This window comes from Paroedura picta, chromosome 10 (assembly GCF_049243985.1).
Source record: "Paroedura picta isolate Pp20150507F chromosome 10, Ppicta_v3.0, whole genome shotgun sequence".
NCBI lineage: Eukaryota > Metazoa > Chordata > Lepidosauria > Squamata > Gekkonidae > Paroedura > Paroedura picta.
The window spans coordinates 13,574,423-13,590,282 of NC_135378.1; the positions used below are offsets into that span (position 1 = coordinate 13,574,423).

At 42.2% G+C, this 15,860-nt stretch overlaps 1 protein-coding gene across 6 annotated transcripts in view; it reads left to right on the plus strand.

Annotated features, from left to right (window-relative positions):
- CPEB2 (cytoplasmic polyadenylation element binding protein 2) overlaps positions 1–15,860 on the plus strand; it is a 62,965-nt gene that overhangs the window by 26,401 nt on the left and 20,704 nt on the right. For 5 of the 6 annotated variants that reach the window (XM_077300839.1, XM_077300840.1, XM_077300841.1 and 2 more), the window contains 2 exons: positions 9,276–9,299; positions 14,938–15,108. In XM_077300839.1, coding sequence (XP_077156954.1) covers positions 9,276–9,299; positions 14,938–15,108 — 195 coding nt within the window. The remainder of the gene's footprint in view (positions 1–9,275; positions 9,300–14,937; positions 15,109–15,860) is intronic. The other variant, XM_077300838.1, reaches the window with a different exon arrangement.

The window sequence follows — 15,860 nt, forward strand, 5'->3', positions numbered from 1 at the left end:
GGGTAGGGAAAAGTAGCATATAAGAACCAACTCTTCTTCTTCTTCTTCTTCTTCTTAGTTTACCAGATAAGATACATTTATTTGTATATAGCCATAGGCCTTTACAAAATATAAAATACAAATTTACAAACAGTAAAATAGAATAAAAGGAACGGTATAAAAATATAAAATTTAAGACCAAAAAACTGAAGCAGCATACAAAGTGCAAGAGTGTTAAGAGGCTGCCTTAGTGGTTGTAACATTGGCCCTTATTTTCCTTGCAGCCAAGGCAAATAGGGCGGTTTTATATGTTACATCATCAACCTGGTCAGATAAAAGATAGATTATCTTTTCAGCAACGGAGTGAAGGTTAGAACCCCGTAAGGTCTCATTGAGGAATTTGGCTCTGGGTTGAGCATAAAGTAAGCAGTCAAAGATGTAGTGGGGTAAATCCTCCAGAGCTTGTGCACCACAAATACAGTTTACCAGGAAGTTTCAATCATGAAATGTAAATAGCGCTATTCAAAGCTGTTGACTTCCTTCTCTGGGCAACTGGAGGGTGGCCCCTGTCTCACTACCAGGTGGCAAAGTGCTAAGGAAATGTGTGAAATGTGTGAACACATAGTAAAGAGGCTGTTGTCATGAAACTTTGTGCTGTTGTTGGCCCTTGACAATGTGCTAGATACATGACATTTTCCTGTATGCACAGATTAGATAATTAATATATGTTTTTTTCACATTGGTCTTATTTGTGCCACAATAGTTGAGGCAATCATTTAGTGGTATTATGCTTCACTTTCTTGGGCAGGGAATTCAGACTAATCTTGTCCTCTTTATGGTAATTGAGATAAAGCACTCGGAAGTTTTCTGTGATTAAATTTTTTTGTGTGGGATCAGTCATGTTGCTAATTTAAAATATTTATTCCACATTAAGAATGTGTCAGAAGTCTTTCTGAGCCAATAAAAGATGTGAGGTCAAATCCTGCTAGCTTTCTCACTAATTAAAAAAAAAAAAGGACATGGAGCAATTTGGCTTAATTTTTTTCTTCACAGCAGTTCCGATCCCATGTTTCATTGTCGTCTTGCTGTGCTGCATTACATTTTTCTAGCTTAAAAACTCCAAAGGGGGCACCCGCTAACCCAGTCACATATGCACGGACTTTTTTTTTTTTGAAATTTTATTATTTATTGTTATATAAAACGTTTACAGAAAGGTAAAAAAGAAAAAAGCGACCAGCTAATAAGTAATTATTAATACATAGTCTATACATGTATACCATACATAGTATAGTCTGATATTATCTCAAGAAATATGTAGTCAGTTCCCATTGCATATTAATCCTAACCTAACAGTTACTGCTGTCTTTCTTAAGAAAGTCCAGGTAATTGTTCCACTGTTCGTCATATTCTTCCAGTGGTTTCTTATTAACCATGTTAGTGAGTTTTGCCATTTTTGCTAAGTCCGCTAATTTGTCTAGCCATGTAGGAATAGTTGGGGTCTCAGTCGCCTTCCAGTGCTTCGCCCACACCAACCGTGCCGCCGTAGTTGCATGGAAGAAGAGGATTCTAGAGGAACTTGGTAAATCTATGCTTAGCAGCATAGATTCAGGCTTCATTGGGTATCGCATTTTAAATATTTCCTGTAACACTATATGTATTTTAGCCCAATACTTTTTGGTTTTCACAATTCCACCACATATGATAAAAGGAACCTATTGCTTTATTACATTTCCAACATTTATTATCAAACTTGCCTGTTATCCCGGTTATCTTTTGGCTTCCTACTTTAGCATTCCAATCCCCCATGATGATAAGCACATCATTTTTGGGCGTTGCTTCTAGAAGGTGTTGTAGGGCTTCATAGAACTGATCAACTTCATCCTCTTCAGCAGCAGTGGTTGGGGCGTAGACCTGGATCACTGTGATGTTGAATGGTTTGCCTTGGATTCGAACTGAGATCATTCTGTCATTTTGGGGATTGTATCCCAAGACTGCTTTTCCTACTCTCTTATTGATTATGAAGGCTACTCCATTTCTTCTGCGAGATTCTTGTCCACAGTAGTATACCTGATGGTCATCTGAATTAAATTCACCCATTCCTGTCCATTTTAGTTCACTGATTCCTAAAATGTCGATGTTCAGTCTTCTCATTTCTTGTTTAACCACGTCCAGCTTGCCTTGATTCATGGATCTGACGTTCCAGGTTCCTATGGAATAAAAATCTTTACAGCATCGGACTGTCTTTTCGCCACCAGTTACTTCCACAACTGAGCGTCCTTTCGGCTTTGGCCCAGCCGCTTCATTCATTCTGGCGCTACTCGTACTAGCCGTCTGCTCATCCCCAGTAGCATATTGGACACCTTCCGACCTGAGGGGCTCATCTTCCAGCGTCATATCGTTATGCCTATTGGAACTGTCCATAGAGTTTTCATGGCAAAGATACTGGAGTGGTTTGCCATTTCCTTCTCCAGTGGATCACCTTTTGTCAGAGCTCTCAGCTATGACCTGTCCGTCTTGGGTGGCCCTGCACGGTATAGCTCATAGCTTCACTGAACTACGCAAGCCCCCTTGCCACAACAAGGCAGCGATCCTTGAAGGGGGGCATTTAGGTAGGAAAAACCAAATACACCAATATAGGATGGGGGAGACTTGTCTTGGCAGTAGCATTGTGCGAAAAGGATCTAGGAATCTTAGTAGACCATACATTGACTATGAGTCAGCAGTGTGACTAAAAAGGCAAATGGCATTTTGTGCTGTATCAAACGGAGTATCGTGTCCAGATCATGGGAGGTGATGGAACCACTTTACTCTGCTCTGGTTCGGCCTCACTTGGAGTACTGTATTCAGTTTTGGGCACCCCAGTTGAAGAGGGATGTAGACAAACTGGAGCGTGTCCAGAGGAGGGCAACAAAGATGGTGAGGAGACCAAGACATATGAAGAAAAGTTGGGGGAGCTTCGTCTGTTTAGCCTGAGAGGAAACGACTGAGAGGGGATCTGATAACCATCTTCAAGTATTTAAAAGGGTGCCATATCAAGGATGGGTGCCATATCTTGCCCCAGAGTGATGGACCAGAATGAATGACATGAAATTAATTCAAAAGAAATTCCTTCTAAACATCCGGAAGAAGTTCCTGACAGTTAGAGCGGTTTCTCAGTGGAACAGGCTTCCTCGGGAGGTGGTGGGTTCTCCATATTTGGAATTTTTAAACAAAGGCTAGATAGCCATCTGACGGAGAGGCTGATTCTGTGAAGGCAAAGGGGTGGCAGGTTACATTGGATGAGTGATAGTTTTGTGAGTGTCCTGCATAGTGCAGGGGGTTGGACTAGATGACCCTGAGGTCCCTTCCAACTCTATGATTCCATGATTCTTGCCTGAACTTTTAATCTAGTCTGTAACCCAAGTCAAAACTGTTGCCTGGTAATATAACTTAATGTTAGGAAAACCCATTCCTTCTCTTTTCTTGTCATCTTGTAATGTCTTAAAAGCAATTTGTGGCCTTTTGTTATTCCATCTAAATTTATTGATGTAGCTTTGCCACTTCTCTAAAGTCTTAGCTATTTCCAGTCTTTGGCAGCTTCCACAGGGAGGAGAAAGCAGGGATTTAAAGGTTTAAAAACTCCCTTAAAAGTTCATGGAGATTTGTGGTTGGGTTGCAATTGGCAAACAATAAATTTCCCAAAATTCATTGAAAGCCATGGTTTGCATATAGATTACTGGAGAGCCTCTACTGCTTCTTTGTCTGGATATTCAGAGGTTGCCAAGCCTTCACAGACAGTTATTATAAAGATTTCAGCTAGACATGGAACGTTATTCAACCTTCAAGCAAAGGTTCCACACTTAAAATTTAGATATGACTTGGCAGGCTGAGAGAATCTAAGCATTCTGATATTCACGGCCCAGAAGAAGAAGTGTTGGTTCTTATACTTCTCAACCCGAAGGAGTCTCAAAGTGGCTTACAGTCACCTTCCCTTTCCTCTCCCCACAACAGACACCCTGTGAGGTGGGTGAGGCTGAGAGAGCCCTGATATTACTGAAGAAGAAGAATTGGTTCTTATATGCCGCTTTTCTCTACACGGAGGAGTCTCAAAGTGGCTTACAGTCGTCTTCCCTTTCCTCTCCCCACAACAGACACCCTGTGAGGGAGGGGAGGCTGAGAGAGCCCTGAGATTCCTGCTCGATCAGAACAGCTTTATCAGTGCTGTGGAGCCCAAGGTCACCCAGCTGGCTGCATGTGGGGGAGGAGCGGGGAATCAAACCTGGCTCACTAGATTAGAAGTCCGCACTCCTAACCACTACACCAAACTGCAAAAAGTAAATTGTGGTAAATTAGTAAACTGTCTCATAATATTCTAGTTAAGCCTTAAGCTAGTGGTCCCGAGCAGGAAGGGTGATTGCCCGGCTGCGCATGCTGCATGCGTGCATGTGCGGCCCTGCTTCCCTCTCCCAGCAAGTAAGAAGCTTGCTGGGCCTCAAGCTTGCGGCCTGGGAAGTTTCTTACTGCAGGGGGGGCGGGGAGAGGGAGCCGCGGCCCAGTGCCAGGGCCCAGTGGTTGGGGACCACTGCCTTAAGCCATATGACAATTCATTGCTAAAACAGCTGATCAGTCTTTTTGAGTTCAGTTGTAGTTCACAAAACATAGGAGAAATAAAATTGTCCATGTAGAAATTAATGGCAGACACTTTCCCAGTTGTGAAAAGAAATAATTGGAAGAGACCAGTTGCTTGCCCCATCTGTCCATCCAAGCATGGAAGCATCCCTGCAATTGTCAAGCTATGCTGGCAAGTTATTGTGTCTTGAGATCAGAGAGTTAAATTCGAAATGACATTCCATATAACTAACATCATATTACAGTCACATTGTCCCAAATAAAATAAAATAATAAGAAGAGGGGATTGTAAGGAATTTAGATATAGGTGTTGAATGAGATTAGCACACAGTGAGATATAAAAAAACTATGTTCTTGTTGAGTCCAGGGTATGCCATTCTTTTGAGTGTTGTAATAACTTGCATAACTGGCCCTCTCAATTCCTGGCAAATAGATGGGGAAGAAATGAAGATAGTGACAGATTTTATTTTCCTGGGCTCCAAGACCACTGCAGATGGGGACTGCAGCAAAGAAATTAAAAGACGCTTGCTCCTGGGGAGGAAAGCTATGGCAAATCTAGACAGCATCCTAAAAAGCAGAGACATCACCCTGCCAACAAAAGTCCGTCCAGTCAAGGCTATGGTATTCCCAGTTGCAATGTATGGCTGCGAAAGTTGGACCATAAGGAAGGCCGAGCGTCAAAGAATTGAGGCTTTTGAACTCTGATGCTGGAGAAGACTCTTGCGAGTCCCTTGGACTGCAAGGCAAACAAACCGGTCAGTCCTAGAGGAGATCAGCCCTGACTGCTCCTTAGAAGGCCAGATCCTGAAGATGAAACTCAAATACTTTGGCCATCTCATGAGAAGAAAGGACTCCCTGGAGAAGAGCCTAATGCTGGGAGCGATCGAGGGCAAAAGAAGAAGGGGACGACAGAGAATGAGGTGGCTGGATGGAGTCACTGAAGCAGTTGTTGCAAACTTAAATGGACTCTGGGGAATGGTAGAGGACAGGAAGGCCTGGAGGATCATTGTCCAAGGGGTCGTGATGGGTCAGACACGACTTTGCACCTAACAAGAACAACAACAAATAACTTGCATTTCTGCAAGCGCCCTTTCTGTTCTGTTCTAGAAGTTCCTTTGCAATAAAACAGCTACTTTGAGGTCCCTTATTGTAGTGATCCCCAACCTGTGGGCCGCAGACCACATGTGGTCCTTCGACTAACTGGAGGTGGGCCGCGAAGGACGCTTTCTCCCCCCCCCCCCCCCGGCCCTTTACTTCATCCATGATCCAGCAGGTGCACATGGGACTATCTCGTTGCAGAGAAACAAGCTCAGGGTTCCCATTGATTTATCATTGTCATGAGTTAAAATTTCCATGAAAATAAAATGTTCCTTATGTTCATTGTTGTGGCGTGTCTGTATCTTATTTTGAAGGGATGTTTAAACATTACCATAGCGACCAGAGTCAGAGAGCGTTCGGGCAGTGGGCCTCAGTAAAATTGTCAAGCGTTGAGTGGTCCCCGGTGATAAAAAGGTTGGGGACCACTGCCTTATTGAATGTCCTGGAAGGTTGTTCCCCTACAGGTTTTTCAGTCCTTTGGTTTTTGATGTCAGACTTATGTCCATTAATTCTTTGGTGGAGTGTTTGACCTGTTTGACCTATGTAGAGAACAGAGAAGTATTTCTGGCATTTAATTGCATATACAGTGTTAGAAGATGTACATGTGAATAAGCTTTTGATGGTGTAGGTGATGCTGTTACGGCCAGTGATTGTGCTATTGGAATTTTTGTGGTAGCAAAGTTGGCATCTGGGTTTGTTGCAAGCTCTGGTACCAGTGTCCATGTTCAAATTAGATGTTGTATTGTTGTGGTTGATGAGTTGTTTGAGATTGTGGGGTTGTCCATGTGCAAGAAAAGATTTTCCCCCAGTACTTGTGAAAGAGAACTGTCATTATCCAGTAGAGGTTGTAAGTCACTGATGATGCGCTGAACTGTTTTGAGTCAAGAGCTAAATGTAACTACTAGTGGTGTTCTGTTATTGTCTCTTTTAGGTCTTTCTTCCAACAGGTTTTCTCTTGGCATCCTGGCTTTGTTAATCTGTTTCTTGACCTCATTGTCTGGGTACTCTATTTCTAAGATTTGTTGTAGATCCTTCAAGTGGGAGTCTCCGTCTGTGGAGCAGATGTGGTTGTAATGTAGAGCCTGGCTGTATACATTGGTTTGTTTGGTATGTCTAGGATGGTAGCTAGGGGCATGCTGTTATGTTTCTCAGTCTTTTGGTATAAGGTGTTCTGTAGGAATCCATTGTTTATTTTTACAGTAGTGTTAAGAAAATGTATTTCTTGTCAGGTTGATAGTGGGGTGAAAATAATTGTATGCCCGTTGGAAAGTATCCAGGGCTTCTTTATCATGTGTCCAGACGATAAAAATGTCATCAATAAATTGCAGGTATAAGAGAGCTATGAGTGGGTGAACATTTAGGAAGCATTGCTCCAGGTCTGCCATGAAGATGTTGGTATAATGAGGGGCCATGCGGGTGCCCATGTATGTACCATTGATCTGAAGGAACAAGTTGTCACCAAATCTGAAGTGGTTATGGGTGAGAACAAAAAGACACAGTTTGGTGGCCAAATCAGCTGTGGTAGTGTTAGAAATTGTATTCCTAATGGCTTATAATCCATCTTTGTTTGGGATGTTGATATACAGGGATACCACATCCATGGTCGCTGAAATAGTATTCTCTGGAAGGTTGTTCAAAGATTGTATTTTTCTTAGAAATTCTGTGGTGTCATGAACATAACTAGGCACATTGATGGTATAGGACTGAAAAACCTGTAGGGGAACACTTCAACCTTCTAGGACATTCAATAAGGGATTTCAAAGTATCTGTTTTATTGCAAAGAAGATTTTAATTATGTTGTTTTAAATGATGTACACCACCCCAAGATGGCTGGGCCGAGAAGGGTGGTCTTATAAATCAAATCAATCAAATCAAATATTCCCCTCTTATACATATATCTTTGCTGGTCATTGGCCATATTAATAAACTGAACTGAATAGTCCCTTTCTATTTGGCCATCTCATGAGAAGGAAGGACTCCCTGAGAAGAGCCTAATGCTGGGAGCGACGGAGGGCAAAAGAAGAAGGGGACGACAGAGAACGAGGTGGCTGGATGGAGTCACTGAAGCAGTCGATGCGAGCTTAAATGGACTCTGGGAAATGGTAGAGGACAGGAAGGCCTGGAGGATCATTGTCCATGGGGTTAGGATGGGTCGGACACGACTTCGCATCTAACAACAACAACAACAACAACAATCTATGGGGAAGGATTTCAATCAGTTGCTAACTGGCATATCCCTCAAATTGCTAGGTCTCCTGAGAGTAAAGACTGTAAGAAGTGGCATCAAGGAATGTTAGATATTTGGGGGATGATATTTTTCATTTTCTTCCATTGTTGACTGGCTTGTGGTTATCATCTCAGATCCTGTCTCAATGGATTGGTAGGACCTGTAGAGAGTGTTACGACAGTGCCAGATTGCCGTGCCCTTTGAACATTCTTGCCCATTCTACTAGGGCAATGGCTTCTTCTGCAGCTTTCCTGGAGTGAGTGCCTTTGACAGAGCTGTCACCTGGTCATCAGCAGAGACATTTGGCAAGATGTGAGGCTTAAGTGGGCAAGGCAGTTCTTCATTTGCTGTTAATGTTTTTGGCCCCGTAAAGAGAAATCAGGAGCAGATTGGCAGTTGAGTCCACAACCCTGCCAGCTTTTAAATTGCAAAGAGTTCAATCTGTTGAGGGAAAACCAAGTGGGCCAGAACCACCCTGTCATGTTTGTTTTCCCCCAGTTAATCTACAAGACCCGTCTGTGCTCATAAAGAAGCTTTTGTTCCAGACAAAGTCTTTGAGTTAATATTCTGTCCACTCTCTTCATGGCAAATGAAGAACCTGGTTTGTAGTCTTTGTATTGCCACTGTAGAGGGCAGGACAAAATGTCCCAAGACCCAGGACACTTCTCACATTCATTCAAGTCTTCCACATTGTTAAGAATGAGAAGCTTTCTGCTAATAATGCTTGCTGTATGTACTTCCGTAAGTTCCTTGACAAAGTCTAAATGCCACAAGTGTAAGAGACTGAATGTTTAAATTTTTGCATGAAACAAATTGCATTTATTACTGTTAATGTCAACAGACTTAACAAAATACCACATTTAAAATGATGATCCAAAATAGTTTTCTTATTTAAATAGGCTTTGTAAAATGAAAATAAAACTGCACATCAGTAGAAATTCACTAATGTGGTCTTTGTTTTTCCAGAACACACACAGGTCTCTTATTTGATATTTGTGTTTTTGTAATGGTTGTGTATGAGCCTCTTGTGGCACAGAGTGGTAAGCGGCAGAAATGCTGTCTGAAGCTGTCTGTCTATGAGGTTGGGAGTTCAATCCCAGCAGCCGGCTCAAGGTTGACTAAGCCTTCCATCCTTCCGAGATCGGTAAAATGAGTACCCAGCTTGCTGGGGGGTAAAACGGTAATGATTGGGGAAGGGAATGACAAGCCCCCCCTGTATTGAGTCTGCCATGAAAACGCTGGAGGGCGTCACCCCAAGGGTCAGATATGACTCGGTGCTTGCACAGGGGGTACCTTTACCTTTAATGGTTATGTATGTAGTAGTTCTTTGACATTTTACAATTTGTCCTTTGTTTACATGCAGCAAGGAGTTATGGGCGAAGACGAGGTAATTCTCTTATATTTGCTATAATTCTTTGAATGCTGACTTGGGGTAATACTGGCAGTTGAGACAAATTACTCCAGATTGATGATTCTCAGTTGGCTAACTGCTTCTCATTGAAGTTGGTGATAAAATGCCAATTGATTTTTAATAAGGCGAGCTGATTCCCTTGACATTGCATGACCTCACTTAAGCAAAATCTTTCACTGGTTTAGAGCCTGATTTTTATATGATAACTGAATGTTAGTTCTCACTTTTCTTAAATATTCTGCTATACTATTTAAAATTTCATTAGCATTTAGTAAATACTTGTCATATATGCATGTTCCTAAAAATATGAATTATGGAAGCTGCACATCTGCTTTTAATATGACAAGGATTTAGTTAAGATTTCAAACTTCATGGTTCAGAAAAATGTTAATTGTCAAGTTTGTCATGATCATTTAAAAATGCAATACTTTTTCTATTGGCTGGTTCATACTGGAAAATGGTAGTAAGTGAGGGAAGAATAACCATCTAGCAATATATATGAAGGCCATTATTGATGGATTTGAGATACTTTTGAGCAGGTGTTTAACCTCATGGTCCTCTTGGTGAATTATACATTTGGACCTAGTAACAAGGTCTTTTCCTATGGCCGTGTTAACAAAAAGTGTAGATTGCTGCGATTCACTTCATGATGCGGCTACTCTTGGTTTTCATCGGCTTTTAAAATATGGTGACCTGTCTTGAAAGGGGACAAGATAAACTAAAAATGTTATACATGAGCAAGGGGGAAAGTACTAAAAGTAATGACCAGATGTGTCCTAGAAGCATGTTGAAGAAGTAATAGACGTGCATGCTCACAATGCAGTCCACATCATCAAAAGAAAACACAGCTGCTGGTGCAGAAAAAAAATCAAAATCTGTAAGGCAGGGGCTTTACAAAATCTGTAAGGCAGCAAATACTGGCAGGGGCTCATAGGAATTGTAGTCCATGGACATCTGGAGGGCCACAGTTTGCCCACCCCTTCTGTAAGGCATGACCTGTTTCATGATACTGATCAGTACATCTCAGGCCAAGCTTAGAATCATAAAATAATAGAGTTGGAAGGGACCTCATGGGTCATCTAGTCCAACCCCCTGCACAATGCAGGACACTCACCTCCCAATCGCTCATGTACTGTAACTTGCTTACGTGACCCTTCTTGCAAACACTGCTCATACTTGTCATGTGTGTCCTGGCACTCTGTCAATCCATAGACATTCTGCTCAACACACTATAAATAATATATGGAAGTTTAACTGTTTTGTTGGGATTGACCCTGATTTTTCTGCATGCAAGGCTTTTCTTTTTTTCAACCTCTGGGTTGAATTTCTGGGTTGAATTTCCCTTTCCCCTTTTCTTTGTTTATCTCTGCTGTGATGACTGCTTGCTCACTGTGTGCAAGTCACAGTGACAGATTACATGCACAAAAGCACTGTTAGTCTTTGTTGTGGTCATGAGCTTCACTGCACTTGATTTAGCCAAGAAGTGATATGATCATCAACTTCTGTCTTGTGGAAGATGAATCATATTCTAATGCTGAAAATTTGCAGGGGATTAATTATTCCCTATTAGATTAGAGCTCTATTACATACAATTCTGGCTATTGCCCCTGAAGAAATTAGACAATGTGTACTTGGGGATTCTGGTTCTGTACATGTGCAACATTCTATTTTTTTCAGTGCATGTGTTTTTCACAGAAGCATTTGGGCAGGTAGCTGCCAGAGCATATATGACACAGTACTGTCCCTGCACTGTACTTGGATGCCTACCTGCTCACCAGAGATTCAGCAGTATCAGGTGGTAGAGAAAAGTGCTGTCATGTCACAGCTGATTTGTGGTGACCCTATAGGGCAGGGGTAGTCAACCTGTGGTCCTCCAGATGTCCATGGACTACAATTCCCATGAGCCCCTGCCAGCATTTGCTGGCAGGGGCTCATGGGAATTGTAGTCCATTGACATCTGGAGGACCACAGGTTGACTACCCCTGCTATAGGGTTTTTAAGGCAAGAGGCATTCAGAAGTAGGTTGCCATTGCCTGCCTCCACATCATGGCCCTGGTATTCCTTCGTGGCCTTCCATCCAAGTACTAGCCAGGACCAACCCAGTTGAGCTTCTGAGATCTGATGAGGATCAGGTTAGCCTGGCTAACTATCGTGCTGCATAAGATTTACTTCTGGGTAAACGTTCTTCAAATTGCATTGCAAGATATGACAAACGTTCAGGATTGTGTGCGATATCAACATATGTAATGGCCTGCTTGTGGACTTCTTAGATATATTCAGCCCCTTTGGAAATAGGATACTGTAGTGTCCAGAATTGTGGCTTTCTCTAGTAAGATGTGTAAAAACAACTGAATGCCTATTTTTGCTCCATATGCTCATCTGTGTAGATGGTCTTTTGAACCACAGGCATCAGAAATGTGGTTAAAAGCCCAGGTTGGGCATGTGCAATATAGGAAGTTTGTGTAACTTCACACACACACACACACATATTTATGTGCAAATACTCTTGCATGTTCATGTTCTCTATCTCTATCCAAGGAGGGATGTTCCCTTGTTTTGATGAAAGTACGACGCATAAATGGCATTTTTCAGACTTTGCTTTGTATGTTTCTATCCTGTAGCATTCTTTCTGGTCTACAGCGTTATAACCCACTGGGGGGAAAGCCTGTTGTATCCAGGAATAGAACGAGAGCTAGAGGGTGGTGGGAAGAGGAAGTGTGTGTGTGCGGGGGGGGGGGGGGTGTCCTGCATGCAAAGGCATGGAGATGAAGGGGTGTTTTGTATAGTCTCTTTAGTCTGGAGCTGCAATTCTCGGGGGCCCTCCCCTCTCCCTGGTGTTCCCCCCTGGCCCTCCCCTCTGTTTGCGGTTTAGGCCGGGTCCATTGGACTTTTCTCAGCCTGCAGGCATGCATCAGAATTGGCGGGAGGTGGCGTGAAGGCAGGTGCTGGTGGCCTCCATGTCAGGCAGGTGGGAGGGACAGTCTAGCGGTCGGCGTGACCCACGGTCCGTAAGAGGAGGAAGGCGGGGTGGGGGGGGGGGAGCAGCTGCTCTCCCTCAGAGAAGACACAGGCTGGCTTCCCTAAGCTCTGTAGGCAGGAGCCATTGCTTCCGGAGTGTGAAGCCTAAGAGCCCCCATGCACCCCTGGCAGCTCACTCACCTAAGGAGAGGTGACTGAGGGGCCATTGACCAGGAATAATTAGCAGAATTGTGGGAAGATCATTATGGGTGGGAGTTCTAATCTGATTGGGCAGCCAGTGGGTGGATGGCCATTCGGAGGCCTACAGGTGCCAATGATGGACCTGATTCGCCCTTAACACCACACTCCTCCCAGGACCCCATCCTACTTTTATTTAGAGTCTCCTGGTTACAGATTGTTGAGGAAACTGGGCCTTTGGGTTTGGAAGCCAGCAGTTTATTAAAGATGCTTTCTTCTCCCTTTTCAGTCACTAATCAGCCCCACTCAACTTCAGAACTCCTATCAGGTGCCTTTGCATTTTTCACTGAACTAAAAATGAAATGAGTCTATTTACACATTAACCTTTTAGGGTTTTACTATGTATTATGGCCAAAATAAGTAAGCCAAAGTTTCGTGATTTTACCTACCAGTGATAGATAGATCAGGCTTTATGCACTGTAAGATTTCCTTATTGATGACTTTTGCTGTCCCTGGAACCTGCAGAACCCTTCTCCAACAGCAGAGTTCAAATGAATCAATTCTTCTCTTGTCCGATTTTGTCATCGTCCAACTTTCACAGCCATAAGTGGCTGCTGGAAATATGAGAGATCAAAGTAATCGACATTTCATCGTCAGGCTTTTGTCCCTGTTTTTCCATTCTCAATCCAAGCTTGTCATTGCTGAGCAACCCAGAAAAATTTGACATTTTATTTCCGTACTGCAATCGCCACTCACATCAGTTTATGATCCAAGAAAAGTGAATTCTTGTATGCATTCGATCTCTTCACCATCAATTGCTATTGTGACATGCTTGTTTTTTGCAGTGGTCATTTTTTTCAGTGTTTAAGAAAAGGCCAAATTTCTTGCTTACTTCATTGACCTTTGTCATCAGCTATTCTAGGCCTTCTTTAGTTTCTGACAGGAGGGGCGTGTCATCAGCATACTGAAGATTATTTATATTCCTTCCTCCAGTCTAATTCCAATGTTAGATTCTTTGAGTTCAGTCTCGCTCATAATGATTTCAGCATACAACTTAAACAGGAAGGGGGAAAGAATAGTATTCTGGTGTACTCCTTTCTCTATTTTGAACCAGTCATTGTCACCAAATGGTGTACGTACAACAGCTTCTTGGTCTGCATAGAGCAACTGCATCAATGTGACCAAATGCATTGGCACCCCCAATTTTGCAGGGCGTCCCACAATTGGTTGTGATCCACACAATCAAAAGCTTTCTTGTAGTCAATAAAGAAGACATAGACATCCTTCTACTATTCCCGTGACATTTCAGAACTCCCTCACAGGTTTGCTATGTGATCACTAGTGCCATGGCCCTGTCAAAAGCCAGCTTGCTAATTCTCTTTCAGTGGTTGGTGCTATGCATTGTCCAATGATTTTAAGCAGGATCTTACTAGCATGAGAAATGAAGGCTATTGTGTGGTAATTGGGACAGTTTTTCGAGTCAGCCTTTTTTGTAGTGGGATGAACACAGATTGTTTCCATTCCTCTGGCCAGTTATTAGTTTCCCAGATTTTCTGGCATAAAGCTGTAATGGTTTTGATTGGTACACATCTCAGCAGTTCCATGGCTATGATGTTAATGTCCTGGGACCTTGTTTATAGTACCAGTATTAAATATGATTTCTAACTCTATTGTGCCTGCTCCCTCAGTATATATTATTATTATTATTATTATTATTATTATTATTATTATTATTATGCATTTATTGCCCGCTGCTCCCCAGAGGCTCACGGCAGGTTACAACCGCTGTTAAAAACCCAGTAAAAACCCCTTAACAATTAAAACAGATTACTACATAAAACTATAAGACATGGCAGCAAATACGACTCCTTACTAATAATATCCTAATCATCTAAGGAGGAGGAGGGAGAGGGAGAGGGTGCAGATCGAATTCTCTCCTGCTGCTTCTGTAGGAGGGGCCCTGATCTACCTGGCCACCCGGCCTCACCCGTAGACCTGGCGGAACAGCTCTGTTTGGCAGGCCCTGCAGAAAGCTGAAAGTTCCTACAGCGCCTGCAACCTTTTTCAAAACAGCACGTGTGTATTAAACTACAGTTGTAGCATATAGTGACCCTCCAGTTCCATAGTTCTGAAATATACTGGATTAAAATTAATGAATTGACCATTTTTCATTACTCCTGGTTTTCCCCCCATATTTCTTTGTATTTACACTGTAGTATTAACATTTGTCTAGGTATTTAGGATGTTCAGGGTATTTCACATGTATAAACTCAATAATCCTAACAACAATCCTGTGTGGTAGATCAGAATTACTATCACATTATAGATGGGTAGACTGTGACTGATACGATGGCTTGCCTCAAATTACCGTGACAGTTGAACTGAGGATGGAATTGAATCCATTCTTATGTACAGTGATTTGCAAAACTCTCTTCTGTTCTCTCTTTTTTGTCTTAAGGTCGTTCTTCACTCTTTCCAATAGATGATGGATTGCTGGATGATGGTCATTCTGATCAAGTTGGTGTGTTGAATTCACCTACATGCTATTCTGCCCATCAAAATGGAGAACGAATAGAACGCTTCTCTCGAAAAGTGTTTGTTGGTGGTCTTCCACCAGACATTGATGAAGGTGAATTGCTTTTCAGCTAATTTTGAAAATCATTTGTTCTAATTTTCTCCCAAAGATCCCATAGTTAACATGAGAATAGGGGGAAAAACCAACGTTAACATAATATTGCAGTATGTGTTGTACGAGAACGAACTACATTTCCCAGCTCTCAGACCATTTCATCACTATTGGCAAATGAAGCATCTCTGAGGGATATGGATGGGGGTGTACAGTTTAATGCAATGGGCCCCCTTCTGAGCCATGAAGGTGCCCAAGAGGCTGCTGTGTCTCAACAACAATTGTTAATTATTTTGTTGAACATGGATAAGTACCAAAATGAAAATTATTGAAAACAATAGAAAATTAATCTAACTTATTAAATGTGCTCAGTATTTGATTGCTAAATCCATAGCTAGGCTGATCATTATTCAGTTCTGTAGAATTTATTGATCACCCAACAGGGTTTCAACCACTGGTAATGGGAACCCACAAATCATCATTAAAATAATATAAATGCTAAATGAATGATAAAATAACAATAGTTCTTACTACAGAACATAGACTTGAGATTCTTTTCTCATGATACCAGATTCAAAAATTCTCCAAGGGTCCAGGTTGAGTCTTCCATGCGTGGGAGAAGCTCCTCCTCCAGGCAGGCAGGATCAATCTTGCAATTCCTGATAGGACATTTTTTTTTGTCCCTGATGGAGTGAAAACAAGATAAGTCAAACCACTGTGTATAATTTCCCCCCAAAGAAGTCTTGAATGCCATT